The 17,615-nt window shown below is 41.1% G+C and overlaps 1 protein-coding gene across 3 annotated transcripts in view; it reads right to left on the bottom strand.

The window, feature by feature from the left end:
* Positions 1-761: 761 nt before the first annotated feature.
* The window catches only part of GLRX3 (glutaredoxin 3), a 42,345-nt gene continuing 25,491 nt past the window's right edge, over positions 762-17,615 (bottom strand). For all 3 annotated transcript variants that reach the window (XM_039465157.2, XM_039465158.2, XM_074383101.1), the window contains 7 exons: positions 13,322-13,494; positions 13,023-13,084; positions 10,863-10,920; positions 8,665-8,717; positions 5,246-5,285; positions 5,063-5,155; positions 762-1,026 (listed from right to left, as the gene is read on the bottom strand). In XM_039465157.2, coding sequence (XP_039321091.1) covers positions 976-1,026; positions 5,063-5,155; positions 5,246-5,285; positions 8,665-8,717; positions 10,863-10,920; positions 13,023-13,084; positions 13,322-13,494 — 530 coding nt within the window. In that variant the 3' untranslated portion in view covers positions 762-975. The remainder of the gene's footprint in view (positions 1,027-5,062; positions 5,156-5,245; positions 5,286-8,664; positions 8,718-10,862; positions 10,921-13,022; positions 13,085-13,321; positions 13,495-17,615) is intronic.

Below are 17,615 nucleotides of genomic sequence, written 5' to 3'. Positions count from 1 at the left end.
CCAAGTGCAGTGGCGAATGCCTGTAAATTCTAGCACTTTAAGAGGCTGAGGCAGGAGATCTTGTCTCTACAAGAAATAAAAAAATTAGGTGGGCAGAGTGGTGCATGCCTGGTGGTCCCAGCTGCTCAGGAGGCTGAGGCCGGAGGGTCACTTGGTCCCAAGAAGTCGAGGCTGCAGTAAGCCATGATCGTGCTACTGCCCTCCAGCCTGGAAGACAGAGCCAGATCCCGTCTCAAAATATATATATATAGACAGACAGACAGACAGACAGACAGACAGACAGGCTTACCACAAACGACAGCACTTTTCTGTTCTTTTTGTCATGACTACCCATTCTTCTGGGCCTTATGAAAAAAGTGCTTGCTGTACCATATTCAATGAGAAATCACTTTCCTCTTAAATGTTTCTTGGTAATTCACTACTAGTGCCTTGTGAAATGAGTCTCTGAACCTGCAAATATCCTACGCTGCCTCTGCAATTTAACCAGTGCCGAGCTCAGCAATGACATCGTAAAAAAATTTCAGTTGTTTTTTTCCAAAGCTGTAAAGAGATCCTTCACCAGCGAGGGGAGCCATTGTGTTTGCGCAGGAGTTGTTCCCAACACTGCTGCGTGCTGCAGCCCGCCACCGTTCTCCATTTTCTGAAGACTGCCTTTCTTAACTGCTAGAAGGCACTCGCGTACTAAGAAAGAGATTTAAGGTGGGTTAACTATAGTAGCTGTATGTTAAATATTGCTGTAAAGACACACTTTTTTCATACAATTATTGTTAATAATTTGAAGATGTTTATTGCATTCTATTTTTGGTGGGAAAAAATGTAACATACATTTATTTAGCACGACATTATGAAATACACAAAACATGTAACTGAGTCAGCAGAATTTTTCTATTCCTAGTCCATCTCTGAGGACTGAATGATGAACTGCTCCCAATGTCATTAAATATGTCTTGCAATAGTTGGGCACCAAGTTTAAGATTAATTTTCTCCTCTCAGTATAGGCAGCAATTCACCATTTTCTTTCAGTTCCTAAAAATAAAAAACAATAATAATATGTATATGCATATATGAAAAGATGAAAACATCTAAAAATCACAGCTTGTATGTAAATCTGAGAACCAAAAGAAACACCTATTGGATTAAAACTCCAGTCTTTTAACATTCTCCAACTAAATAATGCCATAAAAATTAACAAGGTATTCTTGGCCGGGTGAAGTGGCTCACACCTGTAATCCCAGCATTTTGGGAGGCCAAGGCGGGAAGATCACCTGAGGTCAGGAGTTCGAGAGCAGCCAGGCCAACATGGTGAAACCCTGTCTCTACTAAAAGTATCAAAATTAGTCAGGCATGGTGATGGGCGCCTGTAATCCCAGCTACTCGAGAGGCTAAGGCAGGGACAATCTCTTGAACCCGGGAGGCGGAGGTTGCAGTGAGCTGAGATCAGGCCATTGGCACTCCAGCCTGGGCTACTGTGAGACTCCATCTCATAAATTAAATTAAAGTAAGTAAGTTAATATATCCTAAAACCAACAGATTGTTTAGTATTAAGAAATGCAGCAAATGGAGCTAATGAGCCCCATATTTAAACTATAGCAATAAATAAGGAAAATAAATCAAATGACTTTCAAGGCTGAAGAATGAAGCAATGTGGCTAGGTGCAGTGCCTCACGCCTATAATCCCAGCACTTTAAGAGGCCAAGGCGGCAGATCACTTAAAGTGAGGAGTTGAGACCAGCCTGGTCAACGTGACGAAACCCCGTCTCTACTAAAAATACAAAAACTAGCCAGGCAGGCATGGTGGCATGTACCTGTACTTCCGGTTACTTGGGAGACTCAGGATCGCTTGAACCCAGGAGGTGGAGGTTTCAGTGAGCCAAGATTGCATCACTGCACTCCAGCCTGGGTGACAGAGTAAGACTCTGTCTCAAAAAAAAAAAAAAAGTAATGTGACGTTAAAAGCCTACTCAAATATGATGCTTGTTCCCCTCCCACTCTGCCACAAAGAGAGGAAACAGCCTTGGCTATTGAAACCCAACCTGGGAATACTTTTCTGTCTCAGGAAAAGCTATAGTACCGGTAACATGGAAAGGCAGAAACCATTAAAAAGACCTAACAATTCAGAACAGACAGGGTATCAAAAGAGCTACCGCTAGCTTGACTGGAACTACAGCACAGGCTCTACGCAGGGTCCACGCTCCTTGTGCCTATTTTCCAGATTTAAAATCTGGAGTATAGACACCAAGTTTGAAAGGTGACAAGTGATAAATAAGATTTTCTGGTTTAAAACAAACATTTAATATGATATAACACTTCAGGTTATCACTGAGCTGCATAAACATCTATCAATAAAACCGTTAAAATCCACATGACCTCCTCTCTGGATTAAAATCCAATAGGAATGATGCTGTCACACCAAACCCAGACCACTTTCGGTAATGTCTAGGGATCTTCTACCTATTTAACGAGCACACACCCTGCCGCTCCAAGGGACCCAGCAGGACTTTTAAGAGGACATATTCAAGAAGGCAGAGGACCATGCAGCTCAGTGGGAAAGGGCGGGTGGCCCTCAGGAAGACTCTGGACTCAATGGCTTACTGGTTATGGGATGGTGGACAACTCATCTGACCTCTCCATGTCTCTGTTTCCTCATCTACTGACTGAGAAGAAGAATTCTGCTCTCTGAGGCTGCTTGTACATGAAGCAGCCTCTTAAAAGCACCAAAGCAGTGTTCCTGGCCCATTGAGGGTGCTTCAAAAAGGCAATCCTCACCATCCTCAGTGCTGTTAATGTGAGCCAGCAGGTGGAACAGCTAGACCTAACCAAATCTTCTAACTCTCTCTCAACAAAGTGTCTTAAGTCCAAACATTCTGTAACAGCAGTAGTGAACTGTTTAACCTTCAGAGGCAAGAATAACTCACAATTTTCTCAGGACAGTAGATTGACCAAGTAACTAAGTCATTAGTTATTCACTCATTCAACAAAACAAATGCTCATTTCTCCAAAGAGGCCACGCAGATTAGACCGTTTCAAACATCTTTTAACTGAACTAACCATGAATTACTGCATTCTGCAAGAAACAGATCAAAATGGCATCTAAGAGCCAGTCCATATATCTTCTCAAGGAAAAATGTTAACAATATCACACATTTCAAATGTGTATGTTCTTAGCAGGTAAACATAACAAAATCATATAACACTCTGTTATATAACTAAAAAGAAGTTACCCACGCAGCTTAGCTTTAGAATTAAATGAGATTTATTGATTGTATCTTCCCAAGAGTTACCAATGGCTAAGGTACAGGCTATAAAACATTCAGACAAGAACAGGCTCAACAGTATTTGGGGTTTGAGTACTGTTTGTGTCTCACAAAAATAAAATTATAGAGAGAGAGAGAGAGAGACAGAGAGCGAGAGAGAGGGAGGGGGACAAATGCAGATCTGTTTTAACTGCCCTGAAGGCTATTCAAGAGCTATAGTATTAAACATTTTTTCCTCCAGGACTGAGGCCGCTCCCCGGGAAATATGTCTCACTGGCTGGTTTAACAAGTGTGATATCAAGCCTGAGACTCCACAGGAAACAAGACCTGCACAGAGGCAACCACAGAACAAAAACAGCCTCTGCAATCAATGGAGCTCAAGCTTTGTTTCTACAAAACAACTGGTCCAAAAAAGTGCTGATGTGATTTCGATGGTAGGCTAGTGCCTTCACTTTACAAAAGCATGTGTTAAAAACTTTTACTCTGGCCGGGCATGGTGGCTCACGCCTGTAATCCCAGCACTTCGGGAAGCTGAGGTGGGTAGATCACCTGAGGTCAGCAGCTTCACCATGGCCAATATGGTGAAACCCCATTTCTACTAAAAATAGAAAAATTAGCCAGGCAAAGTGGCGGGAGCCTGTAATCCCACCTACTCAGAAAGCCGAGTCAGGAAAAACACTTGAACCTGGGAGGCAGAGGTTGCAGTGAGCCGAGATCATGCCACTGCACTCCAGCTGGGTGACAAGAGTGAAACTCTGTCTCCAAAAACAAAAAACTTATTTTACAACATAATTAGAAGCAGTACCACTTTCCATTTGTTTTCCACATAAAAAGTCAAAGATCTGACCTCAGAGAAAATTCTCTAATGGATCAAGGCAAGAGGAAGGCCTGAGGGCAGTCAGCAGCCCATTTTTTGGGGCAGTTTTGTTCATGTTCCCAAGCAGAACCTGACATTCCTGCCCAGCATTCATCGAGCTCCTCTCTATACCCATTTGGCTACCACCCTCCTCCTTGACACCACCATGTCCACAGTGGGCCTGGGGTGCAGTGAAGGGTTTGTGGGTAGATATTAAAGCTACAGTTTCTGTTTATTGTTTTGGGCTAATCAAGAGAGCTATGGAGTACACAGTTGCTAGTCGGTGAGCCTGCCCTAAATTCTAGACATTAAATATAAGCTAAGTCACATCCCATTTAAAACTCAATCAAAGTTTACTTGCTTTAAAGCAAGCAGTAAATTAAAGTCACTTATCCATCTAACAACCATTTACTGAACTCCTAAAATACACAAAGCATCAGGAAGAACTCGAGGTATTTAAGAAATGGTGTCTTCTCTAAAACGCTTACAATCTAACAGATAACAGATTTCCAAACATCTGAAAACCAAAAAGGGACTACACTTCCAGGGGCAGTGATCTTCAGTCTCTGTGGCATGGAGGGGCAGCACTGGGTCACAGGCCTCACACTACTGTCCCTCCACACACCCAAGGGCAGGTGAATAAGGCAAGAAAAAAATAATTTGTTGGCCGGGAGCTGAAGCCGGATCTAACAGGGTGACAGGGAAGAGCCCCCATGGAAAGGAGATGCAGTGGCTAGTTCAGGTGTGGAAGTAAGAACAGGCTGCCACGTGGGGACAGTGAGAACAGCAGGATACTGATGCACACAGAAATGGTGATACTGGTCCAGAAATGCCTGAGAGTCAGGCTGGACAGAGGAGTCAAAAATAACTCTCACGTTTCCATTCAGGAAATAACTTTTACACATACCAAAATCTTTTCTGTTCTGTGGAAAAGCAAAAGAGCTAGCCTTACCTTCACGATATCCAATCCTCCCACCAGCTCCCCTTTCACATACAGCTGAGGGTATGTTGGCCAATTTGAGTAAGCTTTTAATCCCTGCCGAACCTAAAGAAACAACAGGAATCCTGAAACCATCCCATCGGACCCTTATGATTCAAGCTAAGGCAAGGGTGAAACATCAAATACAAAACTTACTTCTTCATCCTCCAATATATCGAATGTTTCATATTCAACACTGCAAAAAAGAGAAGACATTTTAACAGGAAATACAGTTGAATAAAAATTGTAAAACCTTTATGCATTTGATATTTTTTAAACAATCAAGAAAACTACTTCATCGACAACAAAATGTACTATAGACCAATGGAAATGATTTTACTTCTTAATCTGCCAAGTACTACACAGAATTAGTCATTCCAACATATGACTTTATCTGGACTTTTCTCCAGACAATACTGGGTTAGACCAGGAGTGAGCAAACTTTTTCTTGAAGAGTGTGACAGTAAACATTTCAGGCTTTACAGGCCAGAGAGTCTCTGCTGCAAAGGCTCAGTTCTGCTGGACAGCACAAAAGCAGCCACCGACAACGTTTAAATGAAGGGATGTGGCTGTGTGCCAATATAACTTTATTTACAAAAATGGGCAGCCAACTGCAACCTGCCAACCCCTGGGTCAGACTGACACACCCACTGCACAGCCTTCATTAACTGAACACTCTCACCCACTTCTCGTACCTGCCCACCCCAGGCTGCTGCTTCTTAACCTCCTGGAAGCTGCTCGGGGAGCAGGATGTAGTGCCTGTGGATGGAGGCTGTAGGGGCTCGGCAGCCAGACGACACCCACACTGCCAGCTCCCTCCACCTTAGCAAGACATGCTCTCCACACTTAAATCAACTCATGTCAGAGAGGGTGCTGTTTTTAATGTACAAAAGACCAATGAAAGCTTTGTGGCTTTAAGCTGTACAATGAACGTTACTTGTACAAAGAATGAAAAATCACTGCATGAATATCCAATTGTATCTACTCAGAGTGATTTCACTGTTAGCTAGTCAGGGATTAGCAAGCATGTATGCCTAAATCCTTGCAGGGTGACTGACGGCACAGGTGCAATTCCCAAAGGTGGCGAAAGAAAATGCTACAGGTAAAAAACCAGACTTTCCATAAAACTAAAACCATCATAGGGAAATCTTGTTTATTTAGTAAACAAGTTCCCAAGGAAACTGTCTATGGGTGTGGGGAACAGTCAAAAAACTTAAATGAACAGATAAATCAGAAGCAATTACCAAAAAATAACAGGAATTCTAAAAAAAGAGCAAAAAAAGACCCAATGTATTTAAAAAAAAAAAAAAACCAATGTAACTCTTCGCTCAAGTTGAACTAACTAAAGGTGGCAACTCTCCTCACACTGTGATAAAAACAATGAGTTATAGAACTATTCATAAAGGCCCAGGAAGCGCTGAGCCCAAGTCTATGTACGTGGAGTCCTAACAGCCAATACACTTCCTAAAAGTTACTCGTAAAGGGTCCCTTTCAAATCTCAATATATACTTGGTTCTCAGCCCCTCATGCATGTGAATTTTGGCTACTAAAGGTAAGAAATGAGAAAAAGTAAAAGAGAGCTTTCTCCACATACTTATGATCCCCAGCAAGAGCATGGTCTGTTCAAATTAAAAGAAGCTGAGGTCCTGGACGGTCTCACTCATCCTAGAGCCAATCATGCTTAGCAAGTCCAGAGCTGGGAGGTCATTCTCTCCCAAGGCAGCTTCCTGCTCTGGGACAACAGGGTGCTTTCAATACAATGAAGATTAGACAGATAAAGGCAAGAAAGCCAAGTTACCAAGATGTTCCACCAAAGACACGGGCTGGGTCAGGCCCACTGTGTTGGCTCAGAAGATAGTTGTGCCCTGAGGAAGCTGGTGCTGCTCTGGAGGATGAACTGTGTATCTCACTGTGGACCGTAGCAGAGGGTCGACAAAGAAAGGGGGAAATCAAAAATGACAAAAAGCAAGCCAGCCCCTACTGTATGGCCCAGGCCAGGGATGAAGAAAAGAGCAGGCTTGAAGTTACAATAAACTGACTGTACTTGCCTCTATAAAATGTCACAATAATCTGAAGAAATCAACGACAACTTTTTATTTTTTTTAGACAGAATCTCGTTCTGTCACTCGGTTGGAGTACAGTACCACAGTCTCGGCTCACTGAAACCTCTGCCTCCCAAACTCAAGTGATTCTCCCGCCTCAGCCTCCCAAGTAGCTGAGATTACAAGCGTGCACCACCACACCCGGCTAATTTTTTATTTTTAGTAGAGATGGGGTTTTACCATGTTGGCCAGGCTGGTAGATCAAACTCCTGACCTCAAGTCATCTGCCCGATCTAATGGTAGCTTTTAGCTACAGTTACAATACATGATTTTTAAAAGATGCAATCATGAAATAATGAGAAACAAACAAAAGTATCTGACAAACCCTGTGCTAAATATCTCCAAAGAGTTTTGTTTTTAACCACAAAAATCAATGGCAATGTTCTTTTTTTTTTTTTTTTTTTTTTTTTTTTTTTGAGACAGAGTCTCGCTGTGTCACCAGGCACCAGGCTGGAGTGCAGTGGCGGGATCTCAGCTCACTGAAACCTCCTCCTCTTGGGTTCAAACGATTCTTCTGCCTCAGCCTCCCGAGTACCTGGGACTACAAGCGTGCGCCATCACGCCCAGCTAATTTTCGTATTTTTTAGTAGAGATGGGGTTTCAACACGGTCTCGATCTCTTGACCTCATGATCTGCCCGCCTCAGCCTCCCAAAGTGCTAGGATTACAGGCGTGAGCCACCGCACCTGGCCTAATGGCAATGTTCTTACCTGACAGTTTCACCACTGAGCACATCGAAACTAACAGCAACTGCAATTTAACCTGCGCTACTTTGCAGATCCAGGTAACCGACCTTAACGTGCGTCCCTTCAGTGTTCCGTATTGTTTAGCAACTATGATAGTTGAGAAAAATTTAAAACTACCTATATTATCCCTGAAATAGCTTCATGCATAGTGAGAACTCAGTTATTCACTTTCCTCTGGGAAAGTAGACAAAATAGTTATTCCAAAGGTTGCCTAAGGACCTCCTTTATGTTACTAATACTATGACACTGGCCAGAAAATACCATTTTGGTCTAAGTTAAGACATTCACAAAACAATACAGCAAAATATAACGAAAGATACAAATATTTATGGATAGATACAGATATTACAACTGAAAACCATCAATGGCAGAACTGAAAAGTTAGAATATTTGGTTTTTTTGAGACAGGGTCTTGCTCTGTCACCCAGGCTGAGTCCAGTGGTGCAACCACGGCTCACTGCAGCCTCATCCTCCAAGACTCCAGTGATCCTCCCACCTCAGTCTCTCAAGTAGCTGGGACCACAGATGTATGCCACCATGCCTGGCTAATTTTTTTAATTTTTTTTAGAGATGGGGGTCTCACTATGTTGTCCAGACTGGTCTTGAACAGCTGGACTATAATCCTCCTGCCTTGGCCTCCCAAAGTCCTAGGATTATAGGCGTGAGCCGCTACACCAGGCCAGGTTAGATTTTTTTAAATACATCATTTGAAAACAACATTTACATACCCAGTACTATTTAGTATTTCCAGAATTTGTTTGCTGAATCCACATTTTGCTTCCTAGATAAAAAGAAAAATTTGCAAAGATTACATTTTTTATATGACCCAAGCAGCATGGCTATACCTAATGCTCTGCAGACCAGCACAGCACTTGTCCGAGTAGCTGCCACTACTTTTACTTAGTTGCCAGGGCTGTTTCTCATCCCCTCTTCAAGTACAAACCCAGCTACACATCAACCCAGGCACACGTGACTCACAGACTTCGGTTTGTAACCACTTAAGATGACATGTGTTCCAACAGTTTATCATCTCTGTGGTCAAAAAGTTCCTCTAAGTGAAAGCTAGATTTTCTACAGAAATGTCAGTTCATTCTTTACTTCACTCACACAAAATGATCTTAACTCACTTAGCCGTTTTGCAATGATTATGACAATCATTTTCCCATTTCCAACTGGACCCTGACTCCCATGTTTCTTTTCTTTTGCCTTTTTTTTTTTTTTTCTTTGAGACAGAATCTCGCTCTGTCACCCAGGCTGGAGTGCAGCAGCACAATCTCAGCTCACTGCAACCTCCATCTCCCAGGTTCAAGCAATTCTCCTGCCTCTGCCTCTGGAGTAGCTGGGACTATAGGCGCGAGCCACCATACCCTGCTAATTTTTTGTATTTTTAGGAGAGACGGGGTTTCACCATGTCAGCCAGGATGGTCTCCATCTCTTGACCTGGTGATACGCCCGCCTCAGCCTCCCAAAGTGCTGGGATTATAGTGGTAAGCCACCATGCCCAGCCTCATTTTATTTTTACATTACAGAATACTAACACTTTTTTGAGGTTATGAAAATCTTAAGCTTTTTTTATGCCACAGGACTCCAAATTCCAGCACTCCTGTAGAAAAGATATGGTACCATGTAAACAGTTTAATAGCCCTAATAATACTGTTTCCAAAATGTATTAATACTTTCTAGGCTTACAGAAAAAAAAAAAAAAAGTTTTGAGAATAAATATCCGCTTAAACAATCACCAAGAATAAGAAAAAAATGTCACTTTATCATTACTAGGAATTATTAATGTGCTCTACTGTTTCAATACACTGAACTAAAATCAAATAATCTAGGCCTTAACCTAATGATCCCAAATATGCTGAAATGTATATTAACATTTTCTTTGTTAGTTACTTTCTTTACTTAATTACATTCACGAATTAGTTATGTTAACTAATTAGCTTCATTATAACTAGTTATATATTAGTTATGTTAACTAATTAGCTTCATTATAACTAGTTACATTAACTTACACACTAGTTACGGCAACCAGAGTCTGCCCTGTGAAGAAGTGTAGTGTCCCTTTACCAGTGAGGAAAGTTAGCTTCTCCATGTGTTACTTGCTCAATGCAACCCGGCTAACAAGTGAAGTATTTTCCTTATTCCAGCAGCCTCACCCTTCAGAGCTTTAGTTTCTTTATCTCTAAAACAGGCCAAACTCTGTCCAACCTTGCCTCCTTCAACAACTGATTGAGAATTAAGTAGAGGTTCAATTGCTACAAAAACTACAAAATTAGATATATATGTGTATGGCTGGTTTCTGGAAATTACCACTCTGATCTCAATCTGAAAGAAAATTAGTTTTGCTCAAGCTATTAGTGGAAGTAATCTATCAAACTTGATATTCAAAATGATGCACAATCCATATGCACTTTCGTCAAAAAGCTACAAGAATCATCCCATTACAAATGAGGATTGCTCATCATTTCACTCATTCATCAAACACACACACAAAGCATACCTGCTACACAGCCAGGGTTTGCTCCTCCACTGTCACTCAAGGACAATCAGGGGGTGCAAACTCAAGCACTGGACATTCAGGAAGTCCAGTGACTCAGCTCCACACTCCAGCAGTCCACACACTCAAACAAAAGGTAATGAAATAGCAATTCACACAACCAGTAAAGTGTTAACAGTGTTGACCACGTTAGCTGACAAAGTTTGACAGTAGAAAGAAATGCACCCCACTGAGATGTTGATGATAAAGTCAAGCAAAATGTAGATTACTTTGCTTGATCTCCGTAAGCACCAATTAAGGCCTGGATAACTTCCTGATACCGCTACAGCTTCATTAGCTAAAGCTAGGAAAAAGAGATTTAACTGTCCCCTTGTTGCAGACGTTAACATGGAAAGAAATTACAAATAAAACCATTTTTGAGTTCTTTACCTGTTTGTTTCCTTTCATAAAGAGCATCACAGAAGCTTTATTTGTCAGCACTTTGAGCCTGAAGAGAGAAAATTGATATAAAATGGCTCAACTCAATTATGCAACACTACTTTTCCTCTGCTTCGTGAGTAACATGCATATTTGAGGAATGGCAGGATGACAGTTCACAGCTTTGAGTGGTATTAAACAAGCAAATGCACTGACATTTTCCTTGATTTCATTCTCTCCCTAAGCCACTGTAAAACACAATATGGCTTTTAAGGCAATGAATGTTCCTTCAAGTTGCAATTTAAGCCCATCAACTCACAGTAATAAAAAAAATAATAATAATAACCAATTCAGTAAGGAATTGTTCAGTAAGGGGCTTATATATTAAGCCTATCCAAAACTTCCAGAACTAGATCTTGTGTGCACCATCTTCCATCATGATGCTGCATACCACTGTACACATATAAAGCTCACAGGGTCAGACTGCAAGGTGACAGCGTTAAATAAACCTCAGAACATCAGCTAATGCTAGCTACTAAAATCAAATGCTCTCAACGTTATGTTTTATATTTCATATAGTCTTTCAAACATCATCAACTAACGTGCTGTCAGGAATTTTAATTATCTGTATACAGCCACAAGTTTAGTCACAAATCTCAAGAAAGTCAGTGTTGGGACAACGGGTCACTAAAGAACCTATGCCCCATGGGGTCATGCCACCATGTTCTCCCGACTCATGGCTTAAAAATCTCCTTATAAGCTCATCCCAAATGAAATGCATAAATCACGCACAAAGCTCTATCACTTACATTGCCAACCGAGTAAGATTAGCTCAAGTTCGGAAAAACATAAACAGATACAGGAATACAACAGTGACCCTGACAACCCAACTAACCCAGCCACCTGGACACAGGGAACCACAGGTCACAATGTACTGCCAAAATACATGTCACAGTCCACAAACTCCACCTCCTGCACTCTGCTGCTCACTCAGAGCCCTTCAAATTATTACTCAAAATATGCTGAATTTTACTTTCTACATAATTCTAGCCAGTTACCTTTTGGTGTCTGAAAACACAGGAGATTTAGAAGCAGCAATTAGGAAAACGGAGGTCTGACGGAGACAAGGCCATAAGCAGCAGCAAGTGTACTCAGCAGAGAAGGAAAATCAGCTGAACAGCAAACACAAGCATAGAAAAAGCGCAGCTGTCCTTGGAGACCACACAGCCTCCATGGGCCAAGGGCATCACCAGGCTACAGCCAAGAACCACACATGAAGACAACCAGAGTCAACAAAGGGATGAGGAGCATCACTTTCTCATGAAGAAGGCAGGAAATGGTGCAAACCACAGGACAGAACACAGCACTCAAAGATCAGCCTGACATATGGGGAATGGAATGTGGTTTATAGAAATTATTAATTAAGGACAGACAAAGGAGGCATTTATTACTATTAAACACTTTTAGAAATTCTCAAGATGTTACATGGCAAAAAAAAAATTACCAAAGGAAGATTTACAAATCGCTGATTGCTGACAGAACAAATTCCTTTTTAAAGTTCTATATTAATTCACATTTACTGCAATAAAAATCCCATTAAGTCACCTTACACACCAAAGTCCAACATTTCTGTAAGAGAACTTCTCTAAAAGCCCAGTGAGATCCTTGATAAACAAACAGAGGTTTCACAGCTCCAGAACCTGCTCGTGTAGTGCCCAAAGCTTACTGCGAGTTGATGAGCTTTTCGCTCTCACCACTTGTCAGTGCCCTGGCATTGGGGCAGCCCCCGCAGTAGTCACCAAGGCTGCACCCAGGAAAACACGAGTGCGCTGAGGTTGCGTGAAGGAGCAGTGACAAGAAAACTGGACCCTGGCTCTGAAATGCAGACAGGTAAGCAAAATTTGGTTGTTCCACAGAAACAATGACATTTCTATAAAAGCAAAGAGTATCCTCCACATGATCACTAAGTTGGTGCTAAAATTTCTCCAATCCAAATTAGATCTGCCCATATTTGCATGGCTAGTTTGATTGTAAACAACAAAATTATGACCTCTGGCATACAATACCAAATCCTTGATTTCTACACAGAAAGAGCAATGCAAAACCTGGGGACTTTAAAACATTTTTAACATATTAAATGATAGGCTATTTGAAAGTTTCTAAAGCACTTACCTTTCCTCTAATTTGGGGGCTTTGGGACAAATTTTATCTAATTCTTCAGATGCTTCTAGCTCCTAAAATAAGCACACGTCAGTTTTAAGAAAAAAATGTATTATAACATAAATCTCCTTGATCATACCATAACACAGAATACTGATCAATCAACTAATCAGAAATACTGTGTATTCATTGCAAGTTCTTATTAGTAAATACAGATTCATAGAAATTTGTACCCTAGATTTATTACAAAATTTTAAACAGTATGCTTTAAATAGAATTTCTTTACAAGGCACAAACTTCTCAATTCTAACCTTAATTATATCAAGTCCTCCTATGAGCTCTCCAGAAACGTAGAGCTGAGGATAGGTAGGCCAATTGGAATAGGTTTTGAGTCCCTGTCGAACCTCTTCATCTGAGAAGATATCAAAACTGCTAAACTGAATATTATGTTTGTGAAGAATTTCCACCATCTGCTTGCTGAAACCTGTACGCAAAAAAAGAAAATAAAACACTTAGCTTCTCTCTCTCGAAACACATACACATGATAATACATTAGTTCAGTATACATATGATCTACTGGACATACAGACACCTGCCTCTTACTTTTGCCGGTGATTTAATTAGCATGGCTGACTGGTATACACAAAGAGAAAATACATTCCTGGATCCCCTTATTTGACCTTGAACCGTATCAGACATTCAGTTATGACCTAACTTTTTGACACAACTGTGAGTATTTAAAAAAGTGGTGTATCGGAGGGCCGGGCGCGGTGGCTCAAGCCTGTAATCCCAGCACTTTGGGAGGCCGAGGCGGGTGGATCACGAGGTCAAGAGATCGAGACCAACCTGGTCAACATGGTGAAACCCCGTCTCTACTAAAAATACAAAAAATTAGCTGGGCATGGTGGCACGTGCCTGTAATCCCAGCTACTCAGGAGGCTGAGGCAGGAGAATTGCTTGAACCCAGGAGACTGAGGTTGCGGTGAGCCGAGATCGCGCCATTGCACTCCAGCCTGGGTAACAAGAGCGAGACTCTGTCTCAAAAAAAAAAAAAAAAAGTGGTGTATTTATTAAAGCTCCTCTTCATTATCCCGGACATTTTTTTTTTTGGGGGGGGTCACAAGAGAAACTGCACTAGCCAAAAAGCAGAGACCTGGGAGTGATGGTGCACACCTGTAATCCCAGCAACTGGGGAGACTGAGGCAAGAGGATCACCTGAGCCCTAAAGTCTGAGGCTGGAGTGAGCTCTGAGACTGCCACTGCACTCCAGCCTGCAGTCTGAGTAAACAGCAAGACCCTGGCTTTAAAAAAAAAAAAAACACACACACACATACACAAATCTGAATCTGTGACACCAGCTCCCTCCACCCACCAAGGTGACACATGAGGCCATGGCCTCCACTCAGCACTTTCCTAGCAATCAGGAGAGTGACCTGACACTCTGGACAGGCCCTCCCAGCCTTCCTATTGTGAATCTATGAGAATCAACTCTGCGCAGAGGAAAAAAAATTCTACAATTGTTATTTTAACTACTTGACTATACTGAAAACCCAGTGTTTGTTTCTACTGCCATTTTACTACCTCCTGAGTACTCACTTCAGTAGTGCTCAATCTTCACTATCTCTAAGCAGGATAAATTAAAAATCATGAAGGATGTGTTCTGTAGTCTAAAATAGGCACAGTACAATGAATTTTAAAGCTATCTTCTCTGTTATATATGAACCATCAATAGATTGACGGTATTCTTTCTCATCTCATGTCATAACTTGACAGTTTCTTTTTTAAAACTATTTACATTCCCTAAAGTATGTAATGTAATTTTTTTACTATACTATAGTGGCAATTTTATGTTCCATGATTTTATTATACTTTTGTGACACATTTTTATTCTGTACTTTTTTGACATCATCTTATTATGATATTAGAACTGAAGAATAAGAGTGTGAATATCAGTCTTTTATAAATCTATTAGTCTAGTCTGAAAAAAAAAAGTATTTTTCTTTCCATAAGCTAATTCTTCTCCATTGTTCCCAATACTTTGTATGGCCCTACTCTTTCACGCCTCATTCTTCTTCTCAAACACAGTTGTAATTCACTGGAAAAGAACCTATTCTTCAGATTCAAAATTTCTATAAGACTTAGCAGGGTCAGCAATTATTTTTAAATACAATGAAACCATAAAATTCAATATAAGATTAATTGCAAGAATGGGCTTTACCTGATGTCACCCAAAATCACATTTTCTAATAAAACATGGATCTACAACTGAGCTGTAAACATTTCTAAATCTGCAGTTTATTGAGATGAAGCACTAGTATTTATTTGTACAGCATGTAAGTTGCTTTTCCTACATCTGAAGTGTTAAGTTCATGTACAGCCTGAAGTAAAACACTGATTCTGAAATTTTTTTATTCATCTGGGAGTTCATTAGTAAACAGCTAACGGCTGATTGCTGATGGTTATTCTGTTGCCAATATATTAACTTATTTTTACTGTAACTGGCTGAGAAAAAAGCTTTATTTTAGCTTTAGGCAATTACATGCAGACTAGAAAGATTGATTGGTAGTGTTTCATTTTTAAGGGTTAAAGTGGCAGACTAGAAATGTTATGCTTAAGGATAAGATGGCAAGAAGGCTTTATTCTAATAACAAAATATTTAAACACTTTTTTAAAAGAAAAATGCATGCATGCAATAAAAACATTTAAATGTAGAAATGTGATGTTTAACTACCACAGAATCCCCATTTCCATCCCCAGCCATTTCTACTCATGACATGAATAGGTGCCTAACACCACATCTCATCACTACCTAACAATAAACTCTAAAAAACATCTCTGAAACCTGCTGATTTTGTGGCTGATTTAAAAGTAAGAGCCTGGCTGGATGCCTCTCACTGCAGGAGGAATGTCTCTGACTAATGATTCAAATGCCTTTTGCTTTCCTACAAGCTTTGTTAACTGAAATAGTTGTAAGAATTCCCAAATAGTTAACCTATTCAAGGATTTAAGATTCTGTTTTAAGATGACATACACCTCAGCGCTCCTGGAAACTCTGTCTAAAACAAGCATTTTCCTGTCTTCATGAGGAGCACAGAATAAGGACAATTCAATTCTTTTCGACTGAGACCCTATCCACATGTCAGGCTCACAACACACCATCCAATTCTGCAGGTAGGGTCCACGTGGAAAACAAACTGATGGAGATGACCTGTGTGGAAGCTGGGCTGAATCCAACAGGGCTCCAGGAGAGACCCTAAAGATGGCTTTCAAGGTTTTCTAGATATACAATTTAAATGTTATTCATTCACGTTTTTCTGATTAGCAGAAAGCAAGGTGGGGACCACAGCTAATCAAAAAACAAACACTGTTATATTCCACAGTGGGAGTCCAGCAGTGTTACCAGAGGTACCACCTTCAAAGCTAATTTGGTGCAAAATAAGGAGAGAACAGCCACATGAGTGTTCACCAGATTAAATGGCCAGTGCTTCTATAAAGGGGGCTTTGCTTACCCAGGCGTCCCCAAACTTTTTACACAGGGGGCCAGTTCACTGTCCCTCAGACTGTTGGAGGGCCGCCACATACTGTGCTCCTCTCACTGACCACCAATGAAAGAGGTGCCCCTTCCTGAAGTGCAGCGGGGGGCCGGATAAATGGCCTCAGGGGGCCGCATGCGGCCCACGGGGCCGTAGTTTGGGGACGCCTGGCTTACACCCTTCTCTAAAATGCCAACAGAAGAGCGAAAACAATGCTCTACTAAGCAGGCTTGGAAAGGGACAGCAAAGGGTTGAAGTAACTTATATTCCCTTAAGAAAACAGTTTAAAAATATTTTCCAATTAATCCTAAGTAGGTGTTTTATTAAAAAACAGCAACATCCTTAAATGATCTCTTTTTACTGCACATGACAGAAAGACATGTAACAGAAAATATCAGGAAACAGAAAAGCTCATTGAAAATGTAGTTACGGCCGGGCGCGGTGGCTCAAACCTGTAATCCCAGCACTTTGGGAGGCCGAGGCGGGTGGATCACAAGGTCAAGAGATCGAGACAAACCTGGTCAACATGGTGAAACCCCGTCTCTACTAAAAACACAAAAAATTAGCTGGGCGTGGTGGCGCGTGCCTGTAATCCCAGCTACTCAGGAGGCTGAGGCAGGAGAATTGCCTGAACCCGGGAGGCGGAGGTTGCGGTGAGCCGAGATCGCACCATTGCACTCCAGCCTGGGTAACAAGAGCGAAACTCCGTCTCAAAAAAAAAAAAAAAAGAAAAAAGAAAATGTAGTTACAAAAATTATATAGAAAACAAGTACTTTAAAAGAAGAAACTGTAATTGTTAAATCATATGTAACTCAAAATCTTTCTTTATTCTTTTATTAATTAAACATCTATAATACCATGTTGTCAGATGGCTCTGAAATGTTTTTGTTTTTGTTTTTTGAGACAGAGTTTCACTGTCGCTCAGGTTGGAGTGCAATGGCACAATTTCGGCTCACTGAAACCTCAGCCTCCCAGGTTCAAGTGATTCTCCTACTTCAGCTTCCCAAGTGGCTGGGACTGACTACAGGTGTGTGCCACCACGCCCAGCTAATTTTTGTATTTTTAGTAGAGA

This window comes from Saimiri boliviensis, chromosome 12, assembly GCF_048565385.1.
Source record: "Saimiri boliviensis isolate mSaiBol1 chromosome 12, mSaiBol1.pri, whole genome shotgun sequence".
In the NCBI taxonomy this organism is placed as follows: Eukaryota; Metazoa; Chordata; class Mammalia; order Primates; family Cebidae; genus Saimiri; species Saimiri boliviensis.
Note: the sequence above shows the minus strand (reverse complement) of the source record. Positions and strands in the feature narration are given on the sequence as shown.